The 27,419-nt window shown below is 38.5% G+C and overlaps 2 protein-coding genes across 7 annotated transcripts in view; both read right to left on the bottom strand.

Moving 5' to 3' along the window:
• Positions 1-1,257: 1,257 nt before the first annotated feature.
• On the bottom strand, positions 1,258-15,071 carry thrap3b (thyroid hormone receptor associated protein 3b). Of its 3 annotated transcripts, none has more exons than XM_067426634.1 (11): positions 14,762-15,058; positions 11,900-12,046; positions 10,359-11,123; positions 9,301-9,903; positions 9,021-9,196; positions 8,729-8,840; positions 7,961-8,036; positions 6,704-6,864; positions 5,867-6,149; positions 2,748-2,894; positions 1,258-2,552 (listed from the first exon to the last, which is right to left on the bottom strand). In XM_067426634.1, the coding sequence occupies exons 2-11, from the start codon at positions 12,019-12,021 to the stop codon at positions 2,322-2,324; spliced, it is 2,676 nt and encodes an 891-aa protein (XP_067282735.1). In that variant the 5' UTR covers positions 12,022-12,046; positions 14,762-15,058; the 3' UTR covers positions 1,258-2,321. The 3 variants fall into 3 exon arrangements, with proteins under 3 accessions (XP_067282735.1, XP_067282736.1, XP_067282737.1); XM_067426635.1 differs by lacking the exon at positions 14,762-15,058 and adding an exon at positions 13,045-13,199; XM_067426636.1 differs by having other exon boundaries at positions 2,525-2,894; positions 14,762-15,071.
• Positions 15,072-23,489: 8,418 nt separating this feature from the next.
• Positions 23,490-27,419, bottom strand: part of map7d1b (MAP7 domain containing 1b) — a 52,143-nt gene continuing 48,213 nt past the window's right edge. For all 4 annotated transcript variants that reach the window (XM_067425604.1, XM_067425606.1, XM_067425605.1 and 1 more), the window contains one exon: positions 23,490-24,041. In XM_067425604.1, coding sequence (XP_067281705.1) covers positions 24,031-24,041 — 11 coding nt within the window. In that variant the 3' untranslated portion in view covers positions 23,490-24,030. The remainder of the gene's footprint in view (positions 24,042-27,419) is intronic.

Below are 27,419 nucleotides of genomic sequence, written 5' to 3'. Positions count from 1 at the left end.
CATCACACACATATACTGGATGGAATTCCAGCCCTCAATTAAATTGAGTTATTTTTGCATTTCATTTCTAAAAAATAAGCTTAGTTTTTAACTTACACTTGTAGAGCAAATAGCTAATTTAATAAGGTAAATTAAATTTATAAATGTGTTCACCTTACATAAACTTTTATAAATTTAACATAACCAAGTTAACTGCACATAAATATTATGTAAGTGACAAATTCAAATGATTTGTATTTACTCAAAGAAATTGTCAGCTTTACTTGAATTTCTTTTGTTCATGTAACTAAATTGTTATTTGTAAAAATGACTCAATATAGTTGCATGGAACCACTTGAAGCTGCTTGAACAAGTCATTTTTTTTCAAGTGTTGACATCTACGCAACTACCACTTTGACGCTTAAAAAAAGTTCATAAAGAGGTCGTAAAACGAATCCACATGAATTGAGCGGTTTAGTCCGAACTTTCTGAATAGACTCGATCCTCGGTTTATATGATGAACTGATTGAATTTAGTCTTTTATTCACATGGAAATATTCATCAACTGACACATCAGTTGTGGTAAACAAAGGCTTAAGCATGTTCGCTCGACGTGCGAGAACCAATGAGGTTCATTCTTGTGTTTCGCAGCATGTTTGAGCTTCAAGAGGTTTGTTTTAACATGTTAAGCAGGTTCAGTTGGGCTTCTGTTTATGTTCGCTGATAAATGTTTAAATGTGAATAAAAGCCTAAATGAAAACTATTAATCTTATAAAAGCAAACAAGTACATTTGGACTAAACCACTCAATTCTTCTCTATGAACTTTTTGAAGCATCAAAGTGGTAGTTGCATAGCTGTCAATGGAGACGGAAAGCTCTCATATTTCATGAACTATCCCTTTAAATGCAATATACTGGCTGTAAATCAGGGTTTTCCAATCCCGCTTCTCGAGGGCGAGCTTCTTGCAATTTTAGCTTCAATCCTAATCAAACACACCTGAAGCACCAAATCAACTTCCAGGCAGATTCCAGGTACCGCTTGAGCAGGTTGGAGCATGAATGGACACCCCAAAACTTAAAATGTTTTAAAAAACAAAACATTAACTGTAGTTCTCTGGAATATGAGATTTTAATCATCAAATGTCTCACATAACATTGCATAACTGGTACCACAGCTGAACCTCATCATAAAGGCTCTTCACTAAAAGGCTCCAGCTGTCGAGAGCAGCTGTTAAAACCGATGTGTCTTACAAGTCCAAGGCAACTCAAAACAAAGGATTACGTGTAAAACAGAGGACGGCCTTTATTTCAAATTCACCATGGAGACTGAAAGCACTGAATTAGCATGTTCATGTAGTATGTTAGCAGAACGTCACAGCGTTACAGTATAATAATGTCATCACAAAGCAGGAATCTAAAGAAAGCAGTCAAGTCCCCCAGTTTATCCTTACAACTCAACTGAACAGTGCAGCATACAGAGATCAATGGAAGAAAAATCACATGATCTAAACATGCAGCATGAACTATTTTACATTTTGGTTGATAGTTTAAACACAATGCAATGAATGCATCATTACAAGCATGTTCTATTATCTACACTTTAAAATCAGATGAATGATCTAAAATTGACAAGATTTTTTTGCTCAAAATAGAAAAAAAAAACATTAATCTTTTTTTACACGTCACAAAGTAATTTGACTTTTTAAATCATTAGTGGCATCATTTAAGGGACGAAAATTAACTAAACTGGACGTTAAATATAGTTTGACAACCCATATGTTAGGACAAACTGAATCTGTACATTTTTAACAGACGCTTTTCTCGAGAAAATCGGCCCAGTACACAGTGTATTGGTCCGCAAGGGATATGCTCCAATAAGACAGAACCGCACACCAATGACGTTATCAAATAAAAGGGGAGAAATATAAATGAACGAATTTACATGCAATTCCAAACATAGAAAGGGGAAAATCTACTGGCAGAAATGATCAATTAAAAAGTAAAAAGAATTAAAAAAAAAAAAAGGGAATCATAAAACTAAAGTTGAATCTAAGGCACAAGTGCATGGATTTTTTATTGCACTTTTTAAATGAAAATCAATAAGTTCCAGACACTGAACGATTGAATTATATTCAAATCACCCCCCCCCCCCACAACCTCGAAAACAAGCAGAAAAAAAACAACAGAAAAATAGTAGCAGATCGTGTGATGCTAAAAACGACATGGCTCTACCGTATAGGGCTTCACAGTCCAACACCTGAACACGAGGATCATTTCTCACGAGGGCTCTCGTCGAGCTAGAGACTGTAGAGGAGAACAGACACAAATGGTTGCTGAACCGTCTATGGCTTGGAAGCAGTGCTTTCCCCAGACTTTTCATCATCTTTTTGCTCTGCGCTGCCTTCTATTTCTCCCTCTTCAGTGCTGCCCTGGAACATGTCGTGGGTCCACTTGGGGCTGCCACCGCTGCCCTTCCGAACAATGAAGGTGCCCCTGCTGCGGGGGTAATTGCCTCTGCCGCGCCCCCGAGTGTCCACCCACTTCATCTCCCCTTCCTTGTCCCGGTCGTCATGCTGCAGTTAGACGAGAGAGAAGTAAATTGAAACTCTCTTACTGGCCACCATGCAGCCTATTCTGTCCAAAAATTGCGCACTTATATAGGAAGAGACTGTCTGAGTGACATGCGAAGCAACCAACCACCAGTTTTTGTTTTTAGAGTAAAGTTTAGGGGGGGCGCGTGTATCTGAGATCAAAGCTAGGAATCACACCTGGAAGTACTTCCGACTCTTGGGGGTGTATTCGGGGTCCCACTCTTCCTCTGGGGGGCGTGAAGGGCCGCCCATAATTGGAGGGTTGTTATTGGTGTTGTTGCCAGGGTAATTTCCTCGGTTCCATCCTCTTCCTCTCATTCTGGGCTGCAAATACAAGAGAAGAGCAGATCAACTGAGATGTCCAAGATAAATGGGAGAACAACTTCAGGATCATTGTGCCACAAATACAAAAAAGTAGATGGAATTACAGCTTTAAAGGGTCATGAAACCCCAAAACACTTTTTTTGAGATGTAAACAGATATGTATAGGCTGCACATCATTGAAAACACTAAGGGTACTTATTAATGGTATTCATATGTGAAAATAGTTATTTTTGCATTTTTCAGAGCGATTTCTGTCTTCCGGTTTGAAAAGCTTAGTCGGAGCAACGTCACAAATGCTGACGTCGGCACAGCCTTTTCGGCCCAAGTATGGGCTGCTGGGCACATGCTGACGTCGACCGCTCCGAGCGATTCTCGATATATATTCATGACATAAAGCTCATTCAGTCCAATCCCTGCGCTGTAGTATGCATACAAGTTAATTTAGTTAATGTGCATGAGACAGTCACTTCTGTCAGGCTCGTCTTACTTATTGTAGAGATATGGTGGGGAAGTTTTGGAAGCAGCGTGCGGAAAAGTCACGGAGGAAAGCTAGGCGTTGTGCTGATACGAAGTAACGTAAAGGGCGGCGAGCGAGCTGTAACCGGCGCCGTCTGTGGAAGCCTTTGCTACAAAGGCTCGGTAAAGTAAAATTAACTTGAGCAATCGCACGCCGAACCTCCAAGCGTTGACTATCTATGTCAGGAGTGCAAAATAACCAATCTGTAATCTGTAGGCTAATGAACAAAAGCCACATCCTCTCCGTTTTATTTGTCGTCACAGCCATGCACTAAACCGCATGTGTTCGGGCTCTTAGTGAAACAGCGTGCTGCATATTTGGACAAATATAGATTTAGCTGCCGAGTAATAGACAGCGCGGATCGTCACGGCAGCCCAGCGCGCGTCGCTCTGCTTCAGATGCGCGGTCAAGACTAGCCTCAAACCCCTTCGCTTTTACCCCGATCTAGAATTACACATCTCGGTCACATCGCATGTTGGGTGGTTCACGTTCTCTTATCACGTCGGCGTGTTGTTCATCTTGCCAAACAGCGTGCATATTTGGACAAATATAGTTTTATCACGTTTGCAAAATATTTCGTCATGCAGAATAACATTTATTTTCATTTCTCACTGAATTATGCTGGTTTGAACTTTGAAGAGCTGAATGATTTGCGATCTCTGCTGCACGCCACTCATAGCTCTCTCATTCGCTGTACTCATCCCTCATTTAATCTCACTGTTGTAAACAATGCCAACATGAACCAAGAACATGTCTCAGAACCGCTGTAACTGCTGCTGTTGGTATCGCTAATCTTAATGCACCTACTGACACTCCCCTATTTATGCAAACCATTCCCTCTTTCCACACAATACCATCCCACCTTTTCACAGTCGACCACTCCCCTTTTAACAAGCTTTTTCAAATCGAAGGTGTGAAAAAACACCGCTGCAGCAGGGGGGTTTCATGACCCTTTAAAAAGGTCATGGAATTTGGCACATTTTGGATTAATAAACCAAAAGTAGTCCTGCATACAATTAATTAAATTATGATATGGAAAAGTGTCTGTGATTCACCATTTTATTTGATAAAATTCATTGGCAAATACACAAACTCAATACTTCACAACAAAAATCACCAAAATAAATATTTCAATAATAAAATGTATCATTAAAACAATTTTTTAATATCCCAATTTTTCATCCATGATATAATTTAAACAGTAAACTTCTGTAGTGTAGAACTTTGCCCAAAAGTGTGATTAATCTTTAAACGATTAGATAATTTTTTTCACATTTGTTTTATTAATTTATGCATTCTTATTTATTCAAACTAGGAGGGCTGTTGAACGCTTGAATCCGATTGGCTGATGAATGTTCTACGGTGTGCAATTATTTTCAGGGAAACACACGGCAAAAGTAGTTCCAGGCAGGTTTTGAACATTACAGTTCCATATCACTTCACAAAATGATTTCAGTTATTTCAAGTCTTTCAAACAGCAACAAATTAGTTCCATGTTTTTCCCACAAACGAAAAGCATATACTCTTTCTCCCGCTCTCACACACAGGCTACGGACACGCACTTGTGTTGTCAGCGCTGCTCTGAAGATTTTTTCAGCAGAATAGTTTAGCAAATTAAATGCAAATCTCACTAGCGAGGTACTAAAGGCACTGTTCTGATGCTGCCGAACACACACAAACAAGACACACAGACTGAGGTAATTCACATACACTCTCAGTCTCTCTCCCTCTAATAACTGACTATATTAATAACTGCATTGGCACTGTTATCAGTGGCTCAAGCCTCCATTACTAGTTATAAAATGAAGTTTAATGCGTAAGAAATTAGCCCTACACAAAAGAGCGTTTTAAAAGACAAAACCTGATAAATGTCTTCAAATAAACCATCTGAACAATGTTGAGGTGTGGAACCCATAGTATAAGCAGAATAATCGACTCCGGGCCGTTGAATTATTAGAAAAAAAGCACCCGAGGTTATTTTCAGAATAATTCAATGCCCCCAAGCCAATTATTGCTTACTTATTAAAATTACAGCCATTTTTCATAATACATTTGTATTAAATTACAAAAACACAATCCAGAAAAAAATGACAAAACGGACAACAAAAAAATCTGAATAAAATTCAATTTCATAGGTCACAATTGTTAAAAAGTTTATGAAAACATACCATTTTAACCAAATCCAGAACAATTAACAGAAACCAGGATTTGGGCGGAAAATAAACCTGATTTCAAGCTAAACTTAAACAAAATTTCAGATTTATGATAGCTTAACAACATACTAACATCAGACTCATTCTCTCAAAATTAAAAACTCAGGATTGGAATGAAGCCAGAGAGGAACAGAGTTTGACATTAATCAATGATAACTACATAAACAAATCCCATCTGCAACTCGTTATTTATCATTAAGTTACAGTTAAGTCAATGTCACAGAGAACTGTGGAATACTTACAAATCCCCGATCGTAACCCCCACGACCCCTGTCGTATCCTCCTCGGTCGTATCCTCCTCTGCCCCTCTCATAACCCCGGTCCATGTGGCCTTCATAGTCCCGAGGGCCACGGTCCATGGCCCCAGGGAATTCCCTTGACCCCAGACGGGCCTTGTTAAAGCCCCCCCCTCCTTCCATGTGCTCCTCCGGATGGTACTCTTTTCCTCTGTACGGATGAGGAGAGGGAGATGACGAGGAAGAGGAGGAGGAGGAGGGTGAGCGCTCACGCTTCTTCTTGCTTTTCCTTCAGAATGAGTGAGAACAGAGTTAAAAATCATCTAGCGAGTGGCTGAGAAATGATTGTGATTAATGGATATTTTGAAATGATACAGTAGTAAAAATGTAAAGTCTTAATGTTTGTGATTATAAAAACAGTCCAGACCGTGGCAACAGCCCAAGAAAACACTGTAACATAAGACATTCTACAACAATGATGATCAGTAGGGTAACGGAGGTGAATATGAAGATAAATTTGAGTTTTCCAAATGTGCATTTCCCAAAGGAGACAGTAATGCTTGAAAGGCAGCAAATTTAGATGACGGTTTTAGGCTATGATAGTGTGTAAATGAAATGTCACATCAGAGCTGCATCACCATCTGATGGACAAGTATAATGTTTGAGGAATAAAGCACTGCCTTCCCAGCATGCTTTTAGATATGAACAAGTGTTTTGCTGTAAATGAAACTGACAAGTTAAATCACCATTCAGTCAACAGATTATTACAGTCTAGGAAACGACCACAAGACAACATGACTCAGATATCAAGTATTATGCAAATATTATTCAGTAAGGACATACTTTGATTTCTTGTGTTTGGAGGATCTGTCAGGGGAGAGTTCATGACTGGGTGTGCGTGATCCAGCTGAACTCTTTCCCCCCTCTCGTTTAGGATCCTTTTTACGGCGCTCTATAGCCAAACGAAGGTCCAAAGATTCACCCTCATGTTTTTTACCATGATCCTGTGGAGACACAATAATGTCCAAAATAATTAACACATTTTCTTGCCTCAATAGTGTAAACAAATAAATGAAATCACATTGTAGAAATGTGTACAAGTCAACAAAGTTTAAAAGGATAGTTCATCCAAAAATAACTATCACAGATGATGATGCTTAGCAGAATGCCCAGCATGCTCTTTCCAACCAATGAAAGTGAAGGTTGGCTACTTTGGACTATTTTCATGCAATTGCTACAACTTCATTCATCCTCATTCACTTTCATTGCAAATGAGCATTTGGGAAATTCTGATGTCTGTGGTTTACAGTTTTTTTATTTATTCAGATTTAAGTCAAAGAACAGATTTGAAAGCTGAAATATTTTTAATATTTGTGTGAACCAACCCTTTTAACATTATAATGAATTGATATATTAATAAATATATTCTGTTTAATACCTAAACAGAAGAAGAGGTTGAGAACATTTGTCTCACACTGAAATAGAAAATGCTTATGACAATGGTAGTCAAAACCCAGCTGAACACCTCCATCTATTGGCCATCTTTAGGAATAACCTCAAATGCAATCCTCATTTAGTCACCCTCTATGTCTTTACAGTGTTGGCCAATGAAATATATGTGCAATTTTAAGTAGTAATGTACAAAATATATTCGACACCCACTGAAAATGTGACAGACGTCTATTAACACGTGAGACTTTATGACAGAGAACGAACCAAAACAAACAATAACGCACAGATCTCATGGGAAAGCAGCATGCTCCATGCTTTCCCAATACTTATTAGTACTGAGCCTCACTTTTTTTTTGTAAACACATTTTTGAGGAGATATACTTACTATTGCATTGGTTAGCGGTCCAGTGAAAGGCTTGGACACAGGATCAATTTTCACTTCCTTTTGATTAGCCATTTTGTTTGGGCAAGTATGTACCCACGATTAATCATACGACAAACTCTGGAGGGTGAGAGCGTAATGCTCAGTAATACAAGATTGGGATTGGGGCTCTTGTGCATTAGCATTATACACCTCATAGCACATTTCTGCTGTTTCAGCTGGTACACATTTGGGCAGGAATTTCAGATTTGAAAACGCTGTGTCACCTTGTAGCTGCTCTCTTCGAAATCCTCAAACAGGTGAGAGTGCTTCTTAAAAGCACTGGGAGACACATCGATTCGCCTGTGAAAGAACATGGAAAAAAAATATCAAGCAAGGAAGAGAGTAACAAGTCATCTAAAGCATGAGCTACATGAGACTGGTCAAAAGTACAGACTGCGATGCCAAATCGCTACTGAAATTTTAAAAATGTGACACTTTGAACGCTGTTGAGCTGTAATCGTAAACACCGCTGACTGACCATTGTGATCTCAGGCTCATCAGATGTGCCTGTGATTGGCTACAATGATCAATGCACAGGAGCGTTTGAAAGCACATGGAAGTGTTTGAGAGTGGGAGCGTTTGAAAGCACAAGCAGGCGTCAACCACTGGACCGGTAGGCTAAATCGCTTTAACCATTTGTTCAAGAAAAAAGATTAAATATTTATTTTGCATTGCAATAACATCAATGATGTTCCTGATATTTTCCTAAATAAAACTCTTCTTTCTTTTGTGTTGCTTCTTTAGAAGACCATCAGATTTACTGGGAGGAGATCAGCCTGCATTTACACAATCTGTGTGTATCTGTGTAAGCGCTCTGTGATGTATAAAGCGCCACTGATGTATATTTACAACATGTTTGTTAAGTGCTGATCATTGTAGCCAATCAGCTACAACAGCACTCAAAGAGTTTTTTTATTTCAGTATCAATCTGGTATTGTGGTTGGTACTTTTGACAACAGTATTTTAAGGTACATGAGTGCAAATGCACATACCTGTGGATCTCAGGACTCTTCCTCGGCTTCATCATTTCCAGCTCTGCTGCTTTTCTTTGGTATATTCCAAATCGCTCATTCAGAGTCATCCCAGATGACTTGAAATGTTGAGCTACATTCAAAGATTAGAAAAAAAAATCTTACATCTTACAAGCATTACGTTTGGAGACATTCTCCAAACTAAATATGCAAACAAAAATGGTCCTAGGTTTGCCCCCCGAGGCACATTTAAAGCACAAAGTGAAGAATTAAAATGTAAAAGTACATAACCACTAGATTAGACAGGAATTACCTTTAATATGATGTACTATGGTGACTATGTGTTGAGCAAAGAGCTCTGAAGGGCTCCTGCGAAGCTGAGCAGACTGAATATGTTGGAAGATCGAGCGAAACTCCTCACTGTCTTTTTTACCAGGGTGTACAAGATCCCGTGACAAATGTCTTTCTTTAGCTAATGGACCTGATGAGCTGAAAGAAAGCAGTGGAGTTATACCCATGCATCCATTTGTTATATATATATATAAAAAGTTAAAAACAACATTGACAAAGGATTATTATTTTTAAATTCATACCTCTCTCCACCATCAGTGAATGCTTTTATACTGAAATTTAAGTGTTGGTCTTTCTTAGCTGAGGATTTAGCTGGGGACGAGGCCTCTCTTCCTGCGGGAAACAGTGGCCTGCCTCTATTCTCTGATACTCTAGATGGTGATGGAGAAGATGGACTAATCCTGCTTTTTTTCTTTTCTTTCTTCTTGGAGGCCTTCTCTTCTTTTCTAGAAGCATGCTTCCGACTGCGATAAAGTTCCTCATCCAGATCCTCTTCAACATCTTCATCCCTCCTTGACGAATCTTTGTTGGACATATAGATGCTGTCGTCCCATTTTCCGAAGCGCTCTTCGGTTAATCCCCGCATTGTGACAATGGTTTTTTCTTTATACTTGGACTCCTCTTCAGTCTTCCTGTCTTTCATTTCCTGGCGATACTCCTCTTCCTCAGCATCCAGAAAAGGAAGTCCCTTGTCAGTCTTTGAGCCATCGTAGCCAGACTCGGATGCTTCGAACATGCTCCTCGACTTGCTGCTGCTCTTTTCGCTGTCAGCGTCGCCCAAACTTAAAGCCTCACCCCTTCCATTATCCCTGTCTGATAGGGGCTTTTTCTTTTCTGCCAAAAACCTGAGGTGGACGATCACGTGTTAATTATTGATAAGGAGCAGACTGTATTAGAAAACATTCACATTTTCAAACCAGTTGACACTAACCTTTTAACAGCAATACAAGAAAGCCTACTTACAATAAAAAACATTTAAGACATGCGCAAACTTAGGGTTCAACTTTTCAGCATTGCAGACACGACTAACCAGGATGGAGCTTTTTTTCCATACTTACATCATTTAAACTTTATCTCCTAAATTACGGGATTGCAAACAACCTCATAGCACAGGTAAACGCCCATTTGTGACATTTGAGTTTGAAATTAGATGGTTTCCATTATAAGCTCTATTCTTCCAAGGATCTTTGTTGCTGTACAAGGACTAAACACATTTGAGAGAATGATGATTGATTAAAAACTGCCTGGAGGACAAAAGAAAGAGAGGGAAAACATCCAAAAGCTAAAACCAAAAACATACTTTTTGAAAGCAGTTGAGATGGAGGCCGATTTGTCTTCGGTCTTCAAGTCTTCCTTTGTGAAGAACCCAAAGCCAGTTGGGGTGGACGTCTTTGCTGGTGGACTTTTACTGGCAGGGCCAATGCTTCGCCACATTGGAGCACCATTGCCGGTACCTCCAGAAAGGGTCACTTTAACCTCTGACGGACCAGCAGATGCGGCATTTCGTTTAGGACTGTTTTCGTAGTCAGATAGGCCTTCCCACTTACTACTGGGTTCGTCTGGGCTGCTTCCTGTAGGCTTGGATGCTTCCTTGCTGGGTCCCTTGTTTTCACCCGGTGAAGCCCTTCCCTTGGCTTCTTTGGCATGGGGTCGTCCCGCACTAGAGTTGCGTCTTCGTGGGGACGAGGAGCGGGAGGAGGAGCTGGAACGCCTGGAACGTCCCGAGGACGATTTACCGGAATGACGTGAATGGCTTCGGCTTGGTGATCTTTTCCGTGGCGTGTGGGAACGTGAGCGGGGCCTCCTAGGGCTGTACGAGTGGTCATATTGTTGTTGCTGATCTCTATGGCCGTGCCAGTTGGATCCGTGATTGGAACGGTAGCCATAGTTGCTCCCACCTCTATAATAGTTCCCTCGTGGGAAGTAGCCACGCCCTCTGCCCCGGTTGTACTGAAAAGGCCTCCGGTAGCCACGGTTATAACCACGGTTATATCCACGATTGCCCTGGAAATCTCTAGAAGGATAGTTCCTCTCCCTGCTATGTGAACGGGATCTTGATCTAGAACTAAAAGAAAAGAGAGAAATGCAAAGCACAGAGGATTAGAGCAAGATTAGAGCCATAAAAAGAGAGAAAGATGCAGTTATGATTCATGACCACTTGATGGAGCTACAGAGTCAAAATTCACATATTTACTTTTTGGGGTTTTGCAATGAGAAAAATGCTTAAAAAGTGGTAAATCACTTCCTGTACATTTCACAACGGATGCAATTCTTACACAACTGAATAAAAGATTATGCTGCCTAAACGTATGCCTTCATATCTTCTAAATTGCATATGGAAATTTCCTTTAACTGGAACTGCAACTTGAATTCATAACCTAAACCTGGCAACGCATTAAGTTGAGTCAATGTTCAAGCTTTACTAATAGGTTCAATTTTATCAATGACTAAACCAAACATTCACCAACAGGAAAATATCTTACCGCTTGTGCTTTTTCATTGGAAAACGGATTTAGAACAACGTTTATCCACCAACATAGCAACACATGCTAAGCCACGTGCAGTGGAAAGAGGTAGTCACAGCAGACAAAAGGAAACCGTTTTAAAACTAACTCTCACCGGACTCAAAAAAAACAACAAAAAGGGGTGTGCAGTAAAGAAACACTAAGAAGAGGAGGAGCAACCTTCAGGAAAGATATGGTCTCATTTCATTGCCGTTTTAATATTAAATTACTTTATTTAAAAGGGCAGGATAAAAAACTGAGGTGCAGCTGTTTTATGAAAACATTATGACAGCTTACAATCAGATATCCCATTTATGATGCCATTCAATGTGCCTACCTGTAGCGACGCTTTCTGGATCTTGAGCGGGAGCGAGTCCTCGAGTGAGATCGTGAGTAGGACCGTGATCTGGTCCTAGACCTAGAACGGGAACGAGAAGCAGAATTCGGGGGCTTGGACATCGTTGTGCTCACAGTATCTTTAGACCTGAAAAGAGAAATCACAAGAACACAAGGCTATCACACTCGCACACTATAATATTATAAAACACTAGAAGGACTGTAGAGAAAAGATCCCTAAAAATAAAATATGAAAAGTGAAGCTAAATAAACTAGCTAAAATAAAACTAGCTATGACTAGCTAAATAAAAAAAGCATAATTGAAATGTTGAAATGCATTACTATAACAATTTTATGCTTAAGAGACCAAAAACAAGTAGAACTGACTTATAATTTTTGCTTTTTTGACACAACAATCAAATCATTACACTTTGACAATAAAATAAATATAATTACAATTGCTGTTATTTATCCCATTAAAGGGTTAATTCACCCCAAAATGAAATTGACTGTGATGAATGTAATTTCAGCAGTTTGACATGCAATCCAAACTGTGAAATCACGTGACATTGGCGAATCGAATCATTGATTCATGGCCGTTTGAATCTTTTTCTGAGGAACACGGAAGAGAAGACAATGCTGAATAAAGTCGTAGTTTTTGTTATTTTTGGACCAAAATGTATTTTCGATGCTTCAAGAGATTCTAATTAACCCACTGATGTCACATATGGACTACTCTGATGATGTTTTTATTCCCTTTCTGGACATGGACAGTGAAGTGGGCATTGACTGCATATGCTCTGGGACTAAAATATAAAATATCTTAAACGTTCTGAAGATGAACGAAGGTCTTACGGGTGGGGAACAACATTAGGGTGAGTCATTAATGACATCAATTTCATTTTTGGGTGAACTAACCCTTTAAATGTTATTAAGGCTACAATTAAAATATTTTTTTTAAACCATTGGTGGCTACAGAAGTATAAAAAAAAAAATTATTTGGGGGAAAAAAAAAATTCAGTTAAATGTACCATAATTAATACATTCCTACAGGTCATGCAAGTATTTATAATATATTTATTTAAGAAAATCATGAGTAGTATATCCTAAAAAAAAATTGAAGGACAGTAACAACAATAGTCTTACCGAAATAATCTTTAGTTGCAGGTGCAGCCCTAATATGCCGTTCTGAGATCTAAGTTTACATCTTTGTTTTGGGCAGCATTCTAACCTATTTATCCACACAATTACATACTTCTCGAGCTTCTGACATTCTTTACGGTTCTCTCTCCAGTACAATGCAATAGTATTGATCAAGATCAACTGTCCAAACTAATTCCAGTTTACGGGAATGCAGCTAAAACACAATATTTGTCTTCAAACATTTGCGCTTGTTTTTACTAACTGTTTATTTTACCTTGACCCACTACGGATTAATTCTGTTTGTGTTGACCAGATAAATTAAATATTAACAGAAAAAGAGAAAAAAAAACCTCTGAAATGCAGGAGAATGCAAAAGACAAGAACAAAACAGATTCGATGAACTGGAAAGTAGCGCGTTTCAGATCCTTAAACATTCATAACAATCACACTTCCTTTTAACATTATGCAAATTGGCAAAAGTCATTCGCAATACATGAGTGCATATTCAGCCAGTGTATTTGCAAAACACACAATGGACTGTTGTGAGAAGTTTCTTGAAAAAGAAGAGCTAAATTGCTTTAGTTGGTCAACAATTACTCAGAGGTGAATGTTACAAAGCCTGGTTTTCCGGTGGGTCACATTTATCTAGTAACATGAGAAGGCTAAACTGATGTGCAACATTCTTCAGTGTGAGAAACACATCAGGGTGTGTCTTCTAGTATGAAAGGCTCGCATGCATATAGTCTATGTATTTGCATCGACAGTCAAAGCAGGAACGGGAACGGCTGCTGCTAAACAATCATCACCCAGTCCTTCAGAGAGTCCAGCTCAACCAGCACAGCTAGTTTCAGTTGGGGGGTTGCATTACTTGCCTACATTTGCATTGATGCAATCATCAGTACAAAACACATTCACTGGCCGTGTCTTAAAAAATATTGAGCTGTCTACCTAGTGACTTTAGACTCCATAGGCACCAGATGGGAAATTCAATATACATTTCACTAGCAGATCCCAAAATAATATCTAGTTTCCTAAAAAGCCGCAGCCAAGTGACTACTGGCTGGGTATTGTTTTGCTGGTTAGACAGGAAGTTTACCATATCCAGAAATGATGGAACACATTATTATTATTCATATCCGTTTCAACTGTAAAATCTCAATGCAAAAGCCGATAAACGGCAAAAGAGGCCATTTTAAGAGACGTATCCCAAAACACTTTCGTTTTCACCTCTTTCATCATCTTAAGGGAGGAAAAAAATGAGCGTAGGAAAACACAATCCCATTACATATGTTTCTTTGACCTGATACGATCATCTACAGTCATACTCCGCTCCAGGTGTGTTTTATGAAAAGCGTAAATGATATGTATAACGTTAGATCAATTAATCAACCTTAACGTGTTCAAAATATCAAATACAATCTGGATGAAAAACAAAATGCATTGTATTGGTTTTTACACGTTAAATAATTAAATCACACATTAACTCGCCCTATTGTGCTAACAAAATACTGAACGTTTTTACAAATAATTAACGTTAGATATCTGATGTTAGCCGCCATGCTAACATTAGCCCCATTAGCTAATCTGAAACGGCACAATACCCGCACAAGCCAACACAATATCCATAAAATAACACCAAACCACATTTTTAGGAGCAGTAACAGCAGAGCATATTTAGATAATCGCGCTATATTGTTAAAATGTGTTTAAATAGACTCACCTGAGGATCTAGTCAGATGTGATTAGCGCGAGCTCACGAGCACGCGACGGAAGAATAACGTGTGTTATGCGTCGTATACGGATCGATGCACGTCTGCTTGGATTTATTCTGCTTTGTTTCACCCTTCTCACCTAAAGGGGTTCAGTTGTGTAAAGTTTCGGAGTAATGAAAATGAGAAGTGCCCATTTGGTCGCCTCAGGAAACGCAGAAGGCTTCCGAGGACAGTTCAGCTTCCTGATCAACGCAGTGAACGCACGCGGCCACGCGCCCGCGCGCACAGAGAATTATACACGCCCCTTTTTTTAGGTAACGTATTCTGTTATTTTGATTTTCTCCATTTCTTAAAACAAAAAACAAAAACTATGGTTGGAAATTGAAAAACTTTGAAGGTTTTAAGGTTGTTATGGGCCGGGGATGGTCTACGTTTCCACAATTCTTCCGTTCTCTTTTGAAGTAGGCCTACACAGATTTGCTTAGGCTATATAACACAACCACTTTTCTCTCTCTTTGATTAATTTTCACGAAAACACCCCGTATGTTAATACAATATACGGGCATTTTCTTTCCTCTGAGCAGCACCAGTGCAGCATCTACACATGGTAAAACAGACACAGCTCCTCCATTTCAGACACCTGTTGAAAGCGTCTCAGACTGACAGCTGTAATCACACACAGGCCCCTGAGCCAGTTCAGAGAATCTGTCCAGCGCCGGGCAGTATTTCACCGAGACAAAACACAACAGAGAGTCAGCCTACATGAGCCAATCCATAACACATGTCTGCACAAACTACTAGGCTATATGAACAAACGAACTGTGTAAGTCTTACCCTGCAAATGTGCACGTGTTTCCTGAGTCTGTTCCCGGATGTTGCAGATAGTTTTAAACGTTATAGGCTACTACTCTCCTTTTCCTTTTTTAGATTGTTCATTTGTTTTCTTGCTTTATTTCTCACATTTGTTACATTGGTCTACACCGTTTTGAAGGCTAGGATGAGAGATTTCTTATCTTTTTTCTTTTCAGTATACTCATGGTGCTACATTTTGACTTACAATGGCTATGGCTTCCAGTAGTATAATCATTTTAAAAACATAGGAACAGATAAACATTCTTCTCTGGGTGGCATTGAGACTAGTCTAAATATATATAAATACTGCAACAGTGCCAGAGAACGTCTCTGGTGCAGATCTGCAATGTGTAGATCTATGTTAAAACTAAAAATAAAGATTCAAATTCATATTAATGTATGTGTGTGTGTGTGTGTGGGGGGGGGGGGGGGGGGGTGTCCCTCTTTTGCTGCCAAAACAGCCCTGACTCAAGACATGGACTCCACTAGAACCCTGAAGGTGTGCTGGGGTATCTGGCACTGGCACCAAGATGTTAGCTGCAGATCCTCTAGCAAGTTGTGAGGTGGGGCCTCCATGGATCAGACTTGTTTGTTCAGCACATCCCACAGATGCTCGATTGGATTGAGATCTGGGGAATTTGGAGGCCAAGTCAACACCTCAAACTCATTGTTGTGCTCCTCTAACCATTCCTGAAGCATTTTTGCTTTGTGGCAGGAGCATTCTCCTACTGAAAGAGGCCACAGCCACCAGGGAATACTGTTTCCATAAAAGGGTGAACATGGTCTGCAACAATGCTTAGGTAGGTGGTACGTGTTAAAGTAACATCCACATGGATGGTAGGACTCAAGGTTTCACAGCAGAACATTGCCCAAACATCTTCTCATAGTGTATCCTGGTGCCATGTGTTCCCCAGGTAAGCGATGCACACGCACCCGGCCACCCATGTAGTGTAAAAAAAAACTTGATTCATCAGATCAGGCAAACTTCTTCCATTGGTCTGTGGTCCAGTTCTGATGCTCACGTGCCGACTGTTGGCGCTTTCGGAGATGGACAGGGGTCAGCATGGGCACGCTGACTGGTCTGTGGCTATGCAGGCCCACATGCAACAAACTGTGATGCTCTGTGTATTCTGACACCTTTCTATCAGAACCAACATAAACTTCTTTAGCAATTTGAGCTACAGTAGCTCGTCTGTTTGATCGTGAGCATCAATGAGCCTTTTGCTGGTTCACTGTTCCTTCCTTGGACCACTTTTGATAGATACTGACCACTGCAGACCGGGAACACCCCACAAGAGCTGCAGTTTTGGAGATGCTCTGACCCAGTCGTCTAGCCATCACAATTTGGCCCTTGTCAAACTCGCTCAAATCCTTACACTTGCCCATTTGTCCTGCTTCTAACGCATGGGGTCAAAATAAGGTCAAAATGTTCACTTGCTGCCTAAAATATCCCACCCACTAACAGTTGCTGATGAAGAGATAATCGGTGTTATTCACTTCACCTGTCATAATGTAGTATACTATTTATAACAAAAAAATGATGTTATGCCTGATCTGTGTATTTTTAAAAAAAAATAACAATACCTTTAGAAAAAGTATTTGTTTCAAAACTTTTGCATTCCGGTGTTATATCTCAAATGATGACTGTCTGAATCTTTAAAAGAGTGTCAGGTTATTTATCCTCAATATGTGATCACAATACTGATGCTTGTTTAAATTTATTGATTTATTTTCTACTTGAAAACAAATTGATCTCTGTAATTAAATCCCCAGGGGTCTTACCCAATGGGTTTATGATATCAATTATGTCACAAAAAGTATGTAAAAAGAAAAGAAAAAAAAACTATATTTTTTTGACCAATTTGAACTCTATTCTGTCATTCAAATGAACCCTAGAGTGCGTACTGAAATATTATCAGCGAGTGTCATGTTCTAAATAGCACTATATCCAGACTGAATGAAAGATTGCTACGCAGCACGACTCCGCAATCCTGCCTGTCATATTGGCAAACTATTTACATTCCCAAACTGATCTAGGGGGTAACTGCTTTGGGACAGTTTGACGTTAGATTAATTCATCTCCAGTAAAGTCTTGATTCAGTCTTGAAGAAAATTATGTGCCTGGTCTTTAAACATGAACTCATGCAAAGCAGAAAGTGTGCGATGAAGCAAATGAATATAAGCTAGAGAAAACGTTTCAAAATGAAAAAACACAACAGCCAAAAAATATATATATATCTACACGCACACCACCAAATTTAGAGTGAGTTTGTGTGTAGCACACGTTCAGTGGAAAGTTCTGCCGCCTTTATCTTGTGGTTTTGTGTTCAGTTGAGAACTATTTTTCCACTCTAAAATTAAGGCTGTGTTGTTTCTCTCCACACCATGCTCAGAAGCTGATATACATGGTGTACAGTGACTTTTAAAGCCATATTTCTCTTTTCTGGTTTCTACTTCGAATGCATGTGTGCTCTAGGCCTCCATAAAAGAAAGTGGCATGTTTGACATTGAGGGTTTAAGCACTAGTGCACTAATGACATGTTATGCCACCATTTAAAAGAGAAGATGGATTACATAAACCACGCCACATCCACTGAAAATGATTTAGGACAAGCAAAAAATAAAAATAAACTTTTTTAACATTTTCTGAATGAAATGCAGGGCATTTAGTTTGTCCATTTCCAGGCCTTTACAAAAGCATATTTTCAACCCCAAAATTATCATTCACATGCACAGGAGAGATATGAACAAAAAGAGAGCAGCCTCACCTGAAGTGTTCAGCAGTGGAGGGAATAAAAGGGAAAGCAAAAGTAAATTCAGTGTATCAGCGAACAAAGAACTTCCTGTATGTGATGGATGAAGCCATGCTAAGTCATTTCTTGTATGCTAGATGCATTCAGAGGCCGCATGAAGTTGAAATGAAAAGATCCAACAGTACAAAGTGTTTATAATTGGTCTTTCCATGAGTAGAACATTATTATTAGAACCCCTGACTGTCACCAAGCTCAGGAGGGATAGGCATATTGTATATTTAGAAGTGTTGTTACAAACAACAACAACAAAACATGTTTTTGCTATTTGAAATATAAAAGGTGATTTGAATAAAATATAAAATTAGATGAAAACATTAAAACTACCTAACTGAAATAAGTTTGTTAATGTACTAAAAATTACTTAAATTTGAATAAAATAAAGCTAAATAGAAATATTTCAAAAACAACACAAAATAATAAAAATGACAAAGGCAAATAATTACTTAAATTACTAAAACATAATACAGAATTACACTGAAAAAAAGCCAATTTAAACTATTAATAAATACTATAGTAGTATATTACACAATACTAAAATAACACTGAACAATTCAGCTGCAGGCAAAAAATAATACATGTAATTAAATGTAATCAAAAATATAATATAATAAAATAATATAAATTATAATATAATATAACTTTACGTCAGACAGTCGACAAACAGTCAAGGTGTAAAAGGATGTGAATCTCTCTAAGTTAATGACTCAAAGTGAACTGGATTTGATTACTGTTGGTAAAATCTTTAATTAATCAAATAAAAGCATAGCAAATATTATTTCGACCTACACTGCCATTCAAAAGTTTTTAATTGGTAAGATTTTTTGTTTTTTGCTCACCAAGGCTGCATTTATTTGAGAAAAAAAATCTGTAATATTATGAAATATTATTAAAATATAAAATAGATGTGTTCTATTTGAATATATTTTCAAATGTAATTTATTCCTGTGATCAAAGCTGAATTTTCATTATTATTACACCAGTCTTCAGTGTCACATGATCCTTCAGAAATCATTAATATGATGATTTACTGCTCAAGAGACATTTATTATTATTATCAATATTAAAAACAGTTGTGTAAAACATTTTTTAGGATTCGTTGATGAATAGGAAAAAAAAATTATCTGAAAGCTTTTGCAACATTGTATACCATTCAAAAGTTTTGAGTCAGCAAGGATGCATGAAATTGATCAAAAGTGACAGTAATGGAATTTTTTAATGTTACAAAAGATTTTATTTAAAATAAATGCTGTTCTTTTGAACATTCTGTTCATCAAAGAATCCAGAAAAAAACATTTTGCACAACTGTTTTCAATACTGATAATAATCATAAATGTTTATTGAGCCTCAAATCATCATATCAGAATGATTTCTGAAGGATCATGTGACACTGAAGACTGGAGGAATGAAGCTGAAAATTCAGCTTTGATCACAGGAATATATATATATATATATATTTTAGTTTTAATAAAATTATGGAATAAATTATGTTTTAAAATATATTCAAACGGAAAAAAGTTATTTTACATTTTAAAAATATTTCACAATATTACTGTATTTTTGTTGTTAGAGTTTTAATAAAATAAATGCAGCCTTGGTGAGCATAAGAGAATTCTTCTTTAAAAAAAAACAAAACAAAAAAACTTTTGTACTTTTAGGGGTATGAGAGCTTGTCACTGGGCAGTACCCTTAAAATTACATTTTGTATCTTTTTTTTTTCACCACAAAAAGATAAGTAATACCTTAAGGTACGCATATTTGCACTCTGTACCCATGAACATGTACCTTTTATGATAGTAAAATTGTATGTATATTTAAATAGGTAAAAGATGTCATTTTAAGGGTACTGCCCCAGTGACCAGCTGTCAATGCCAACCCTTTTCTCTTTAAATGTAGTGAAGTTTTCAATAATATTTCACAGTTCCATACTCTGTTTCATACAATTTGTCCAATACATTGGCTTTGGTCTGCATTGTTTTCTCATGCTTGGCTCACATTATTACTATGACATCAGCCTATAAATCAAAATACAATCTACAATAGTAACCTTGTAAACATGGCCAGTAGAATGTGGACACAGAACTCTGTGTATTTTGGAACCTCTATTGTAAAACCCTAAGGAGGAGCTGCACTGGACACTATTTATCGCTCCTGTCTGGATAGAATAATTCACAGTGCAGCTGGAAGCTGGGATATAGAGCCATTAAACAAAGCAACTTCGATTTGATGTGAGGCAAACGTGTGGTTGGCGGAAACATGCTGCAAGACCACATTTATATACAGAGGCTGAAAATATAACACATACAGAGTGTGCTTAGATGCAAATGAATGTGGTGCACACTGTACCCACACTCGACCAAAAACATCCACACATCAGCCAGAAAGTGGATTCTCAGTTGTCTTCACACCTTGCAGCGATTCCAGGGAGGCTTTATATTGTCCATCTTGTGCGCCAAGGTTTTGTGACACAGCGTACTGTTTAACAGGCCTTTAAAGGTCAAAGGTTAGAGATAAATATGAACTTTGGATTCAGAGCTCTGTCAGCCATCTTGGTGAGTTTGCAATGATGGTGTTGTGAGATTATTTATACTATTTTAGTGTTTAGTAATATTTTGAATGAGCTTTTATTTGTATATTTTAAGGTTTTATTTTAGTTTATTTCAATGTATGGAAACTGTTTGAGTAGTTATAGTCTGGGATTTAGTCAACAATAACAGCAGTAGAATTTTGTGCTTTGCAACTTTGGATTTGCATTAAATTTATAGGAAACATGAAGCATAGACTGTTCTCAACCCATATTCTCAAGTGTCTCATCTAGTCTCAAACCTTGCTCAGATATGCCATCATACCAAAATCTGCAATAAAAGTCATAGACTTCTATATGAACTTTTAAGATCAAATGATCTGTTTTTAAAGCTCTATTTTTACTTCCCCCAACAGTTGTAGGAGGAACATCTGAGACAAAGTTGATTTGAAAAGTCTCCCAAACTCTAAAAGAGCAACCTTTGAGCCATAGGATTTTCCCTAAGGGTTATTCAAATCAAATGCAAACCCGAGAGCCGTTTTCATGGACCCAGGCGGCGTGTTCTGTCACTCATTAAGATCCTGTTCATTCCTGTCATGCCACATGAATTAAATCCCAGCTGGCAGTGCCCGCCTTACTCGTAACTCACTTTGTATCTGTTATCATCCATCTAAAAATACAGTGCTTGAGATGACCATCAGACTATCAGAGCCAAGAGCACGTCAGTGGATGTGTGGTGCTGAAACTTTGGGTGGTTGCTGCCAGAGTTGGAACAATTTGATTTAAAGCTAACCACAGTGTTTTCCCCCTGTAAATACCGTCACTGTGTTTTCTTCATATGTGCCTTAATATCGCTCTGAAGTACCAGAACTGGGTGTCACACACTCTAGACTCTAGCCTGAAAAAAAAAAAATCTAGACCTAGCCTACTTCGTAAACGGCATGAATAACATAAGCATAGATACAAAGCCAGATATTTTTCAGCATACATGAGTGACATGGGATGAGGGTTGAGTTAAGATTCAGAGCTGGAGGATTGTGTCGCCCTCCACTGGCTAAAACTATTCACTGCACAGAAATTATACGAATATGGCTACTGTGTCAAAATATAATTCAATTTTTAGTTTGGTGTCTAGGAAAAAACAATCTCTCTCTCTCTCTCTCTCTCTCTCTCTCTCTCTCTCTCTCTCTCTCTCTCTCTCTCTCTCTCTCTCTCTCTCTCTCTCTCTCTCTCTCTCTCTCTCTCTCTCTCTCTCTCTCTCTCTCTCTCTCTCTCTCTCTCTCTCTCTCTATATATATATATATATATATATATATACACACACACAGACATATACCGATGAGCCAAAACAGGGGCGTGGGACTGGGGGGATAAAGGGTACTGAGTAACCAGGGCCCGAGGCAGGGAAGTCCGTTTTCTATACATACACATACATGGTACGGGGGCCCAGCAAGATGGTTTGTACCCAGGGCCAAAAATTTGGTGCTACGCCCCTGAGCCAAAATATGAGGCGAATATCACTGATCATCTCTAAACAAGGCCACATGTTAAGGTCCGGGTAGATTAGAGGGTAAGCAGACAATCAGTTCTCATAATAAACGTGTTGGATGCAGGATGGGTTAGTTACGGTTAGGAATATGGGCAGGAATAATGATTTCAGTGACTTTGACATGGGTCAAATTGTTATGGCAAGGCAACTGGGTCAGAGGATCTCTGAAACAGGAAGGCTTGTGTGTCGCTCCCGGTCAGCAGTGCTGAGAATTTACCAACAGTGTCTGAGGAGGGACCAACCACAAACTGGCAGCAGGGTGTTGGGTGGCCAAGGCTCATCGATGCACGATGGCAACAAAGGCTATCCTGTCTGGTCCAAGCCAAGGTCTACTGTGGTACAAGTCACACAAAATGTAATGATGGTTGCGCGCCGTTTAGCTCGGGAAGTGCACACTTTGTAACACTGCACACATTGTTCGGGAATGGTTTGAGGAACAGGATGAAGAGTTCATGGTGTTATCCTGGCCTCCAAATTCCCCAGATCTCAATCCAGTTCCACCTCGCATCCTACAGGATTTGAAGGATCTGTGGCTAATGTCTTGGTGCCAGAGACCACAGGACTTCATATTGGGCATAATGTTTTGGCCCATCGTTATAAATATTAACGACAATTCCGAGAGAGAAAAAAAGTCAGAACTGCGAGATATAAACTCGAGTTTGTACAGAATACATTTTAAATAAAGTATTTATCTCACAATCCTGGCTTTTTCTCACAACTATGAGATTATATCCTGCAGTTCTGACATTCTCATATTTGTGAGATATAAACTCAAAACTGCAAGACAAGCTTCCATAATATATAACATGATGTAGTTTACAATATTTCTTAGTACCTTAAATTGGGCATGTGTGTGTGTGTCACTGGATCTTTCTGACTGTGTTACGCTTGTGTGAAGTCTGCTGTACAGAGGGGTTTCGCACCACAACCCAAACTGTGGAAACAAAAAACATGTCTTAATGTGTAACTACAATACCTTAAGCACAGACGTAACCCACAGCCCCTTTCATAAAGATTTATTCCACAGGTCTGTCATAATCAGGCAAATATACATTAACATACAGAATATCGCCCTCTTCTGATGCTCCACACGTTAAATAACGCAATAATTCAAGACACACACGGTATTCTACTTAAAAGAACAATAACAATACATCATAACAACAACAACAACAACAATTAATATCATAATGATAGCCAAACATTGAGTATTTCCAAGTTGTATTTTCTAAAATTCATTATATAGTGACTCTTTTAAGGTGCACCACACAATCGGCAGGTGACTTTTTAAAGAAACTTTGCACCATGACACACAGTGAAATAGACAGAGACTTTTTGCAAATGTTTTATATGTATATAAGTGTCTTTTTAAGGTTCTCCTCCACGTCATTCACTTCCTCAAAGTGCTTCCACAGAAATCGGCAGTTTCTGTCTTGCTGTGTTTCTAAAGTTAAAGCAGTCTTTTTGTTGGTTTGGCACATGTCAGGGGTGGAAGCAGTGGTAGCGTAAGGCTTCTCTTCTCTCACAGAAGGCTCTGCTCCCTCACAGGACCTCTGCAGAGAGAGAGAGAGAAAACAGAAACAAATGTTTGATTAAGTTACAACTCAAATAGATATGTTTTGCAGAATGTCCAGACTCAAGCTTTCAAGCTCAAAAAACTACAAAATAGCAACATTTGCACATGGCTTCACACGATAAAAGTTAATTTTTAAAAGATTAGCTTGGAGATTCTGCTAATTATCATGATCGTTTATGTTCAGTGGAAGAAAGTCAGATTGATTTGTAGCTATCAACAGGGGTTCAGTGATGACAGAATGGTTTTTAGGTTAACTATTCCATTCACATAACTAATCATTCAGTAATATATAAAGATAAAAGCAACAGCAGTCGATTTAAATTTCACACCTTCATAAACATGCTTTCAAATGCTTGCAGCAGGCATGTTTTATATGGTATTAACAGGCATAGGTTTAAAGGCACAATATGTATGATTTTTGGATTGAAATATCCATAAAACCACTAGAGCAATGTTATATATTTTGTTGTACTTAAATTATCACAAATATTTCCAAGAATGTTTAAATCCAGAGAAATAAGCAATTTTAACCAGGACACGGACCATGTCCGTGCGTCGCCTATTAATGACATCATACCCTCGATTTCAGATGGAAACCAATATTTACAAATGTTTGTGTGCTGCTGTGTGTCCCTGTGTGTGTAATAAGCAAAGTGTTTGCACATTGTGCACCAATCTATAGGTGCATATTACTAACACGTCCTATAAATAACACATAAAATACTGCGCTATTGACTTTAGAGCAGGTTTTTGTTTGTCAATGGTGCAGCAGTTTTCAGTTGCCTCAAAATACCAACACACCAATAATGTGCCTGAACACACCTGGTTTTCAGACCAGCACACCCATGGGTGAACAGATGGGCGCGAGTGCATTTCCCATTTAAACAACGTAGGGCTGGACTAAACGATAACTGCATTGGGCTGAAACTAGAAAAAACACTTGCGTCGCATTGCACCGGATGTATAATAGGGCCCTTATTGTTTAAATCTTGTTTACTTGATTTACCACGAGTACCATGTTTTACCATGCCCAGATGTGGACAAAGTACACAACTTCACACAACTTACTTGAGTAAAAGTAAAAGTACTACTGGTCAAATATTACTTCGCTACAAGTGAAAGTTGTATAAACAGATTTTTACTTCAAAAAAGTACTTAAGTAAATTTCCTTTTTTATGACAACGCATTATTTTATTATTGTTGTATAAATGCACACTGTCATCATGGTTTAAGCCAGTCAGTGATGCTCCATCTGACATACTAGCATACGACTAACTTAAACTCATTTTAATACTTGTATAAAACTACAAAGCCCTTTACAAAGCTGCTGTCACTTTAAGGTCACTGCTGTCACTTTACTGTCCACCTTTGGATAAAATCACAGAGAGGCATGAAATCCCTCTCCAGAACCTTTTCATTCGCTGTTCCTGGTTTGTGGAACGATCTTCCGTCCTCCATACGCAGGGGTGCCGCCAGAAATTCTGGGCCCTATGGAAAACAAAATTTCTGGGCCCCCTACAATTTTTACAGATAAAATTTAACCCAATAAACATGCCCTGTTTACTTTAAAAAAAGATATTTAGCACATTGCATAGTTAAAATGTCTAAAGATGATTACAAAGCCTACAAAAACAAGAAAAAAATATAGAAAGATGTACTTGTTTACATAAAAGGGAGAACATTTATTATCTCAATTGCAATTGCAAGCACAACAGAAAATATTGTACACATATTGACATATATTTTACACAAACAAGCTTTAGCTGGGTCCACCTGCTCAATCAGGAAACATCAGCTAGAACTATCTCATAATTAAATCAGTCAAGGAATAAAACTAGCTAGGCCAAAAGGGCTCAAAATCCAGACACACCAGGAGTAATGCCAGGTGTGTCTTGGCATTACTCATTCAACCTATTGTAAGTCGATGTATCATCACAAGAGTCTTGAAAATATATTATGAAGGTTGAAAAGTTACCTAGTGCTGCTTTAAGAACATCAAGTAAGACAGCATCGATCGTAGCAGCAGCACTGTCACTTGACAGAACATACACACGGCAAACTGATTTTGTAATTTTTGAATCGTGTAGATTACTTTTTGTTTATCATCATGTGGCAAACACAGTAGATAAGACGTGTTTAGAGGCTTCAATCTTCGTAAAGTTTCGCGCTCAGGCTCACCTTGTTCATTTGAGACGGGGACGGGGGGCGTGGGAGAAGGGTGTGCAGCAGCCACTGAATCTGTGTCTACGAGACATGATAACCCGGAGACAGCACATCAGAGATGTATTGTTGGATGTAAATTATAATTCAGTAATTATTTTAGCTAGATAAAAGCAGGTCATGTAGCAACAAAAATAAGTAGGCTAACTCTGAAAGTTTTGGAATAACGTTAGAGGAATAGGGCAAGCTGCCTTTCTTTTTGAAAAACTGTGTGACATACTGTAGACTTCGGCGTTCTCTGTCTTCTCTTTCCTTCTTTCCGTTTTTGATGCCCCGACTTTTGATGTGACATAGCCTACCTGCGTGTGTCACTGTCTGCGCTTCATCATAGCAAGTGCAATAACCAAGAGCTCACGCTAGCGTGGACCGCGCAGGTGGAATGAACCATTGTGAGGGAGGGGGGAGAAGGTTGTGACTGACATTTTGAAATTAGTTTTTTAAATATAAAATCTATGGTCAAAACGGACAAAATACACATTTACTGCATGAGGGGCCCAAGCACATTTAATGTATGTATAAAAAAAGAGAAAATAAATAAGAAAAGAATAAGGGGGTCTGCTCTTCTGGGCCCTAAATCAGTCTGGGCCCTTAGAATCGTCCTAACCTTCCACCCCTTTATGGCGCCCTTGTCCATACGCACGACAGAATCACTCGCTTCATTCAAAAGACAGGTAAAAACTCATCTCTTCCATGAGCACTTAATCTTATCATAATTTTTTTTTTTTTAATCTGGTTTTGCGTTTCTTCGCCTCGTCATGACAGATCGCTTCATGTACTCCTCAGTTGTAAGTCACTTTGGATAAAAGCGTCTGCTAAATGCATTAATGTAAATATAAATGTTATGGCCAAATGCACGGATCCAATACACAGATACACATCTGATATTCTCCCAACTCTTTACGTTCACTTAAGACATAAACAACTCTGTTTATATGAATACTCGCCAAAATCAACATTTTGACGCCCAATGTCTTCCATTTTGCTATAAACTATAAATCTGTTTAAAAAATGCTGGGAAATCATTGAACTTCACATGACCCTACAAGAGTGATTTCTGAAAGGCATTCTGTAAAAAAAACCAAACACCTTTTAGAGAAGAAAAAATCGTTCACTGACATTCAGAGCTGCTACAGAA

Source organism: Pseudorasbora parva, chromosome 19 (assembly GCF_024679245.1).
Source record: "Pseudorasbora parva isolate DD20220531a chromosome 19, ASM2467924v1, whole genome shotgun sequence".
NCBI lineage: Eukaryota > Metazoa > Chordata > Actinopteri > Cypriniformes > Gobionidae > Pseudorasbora > Pseudorasbora parva.
Note: the sequence above shows the minus strand (reverse complement) of the source record. Positions and strands in the feature narration are given on the sequence as shown.

What these genes read in the sequence shown, in the direction of transcription:
- thrap3b (XM_067426634.1), bottom strand. Translation starts at nt 12,021, where the DNA reads ATGTCCAAGCCCCCGAATTCTGCTTCTCGTTCCCGTTCTAGGTCTAGG. An exon ending in CATAGTACATCATATTAAAG is followed by an intron (nt 8,841 to 9,020) that starts GTAATTCCTGTC and finishes CTTTGAATGTAG; the next exon opens with CTCAACATTTCAAGTCATCT. An exon ending in TCCAAACACAAGAAATCAAA is followed by an intron (nt 6,150 to 6,703) that starts GTATGTCCTTAC and finishes CTCATTCTGAAG; the next exon opens with GAAAAGCAAGAAGAAGCGTG.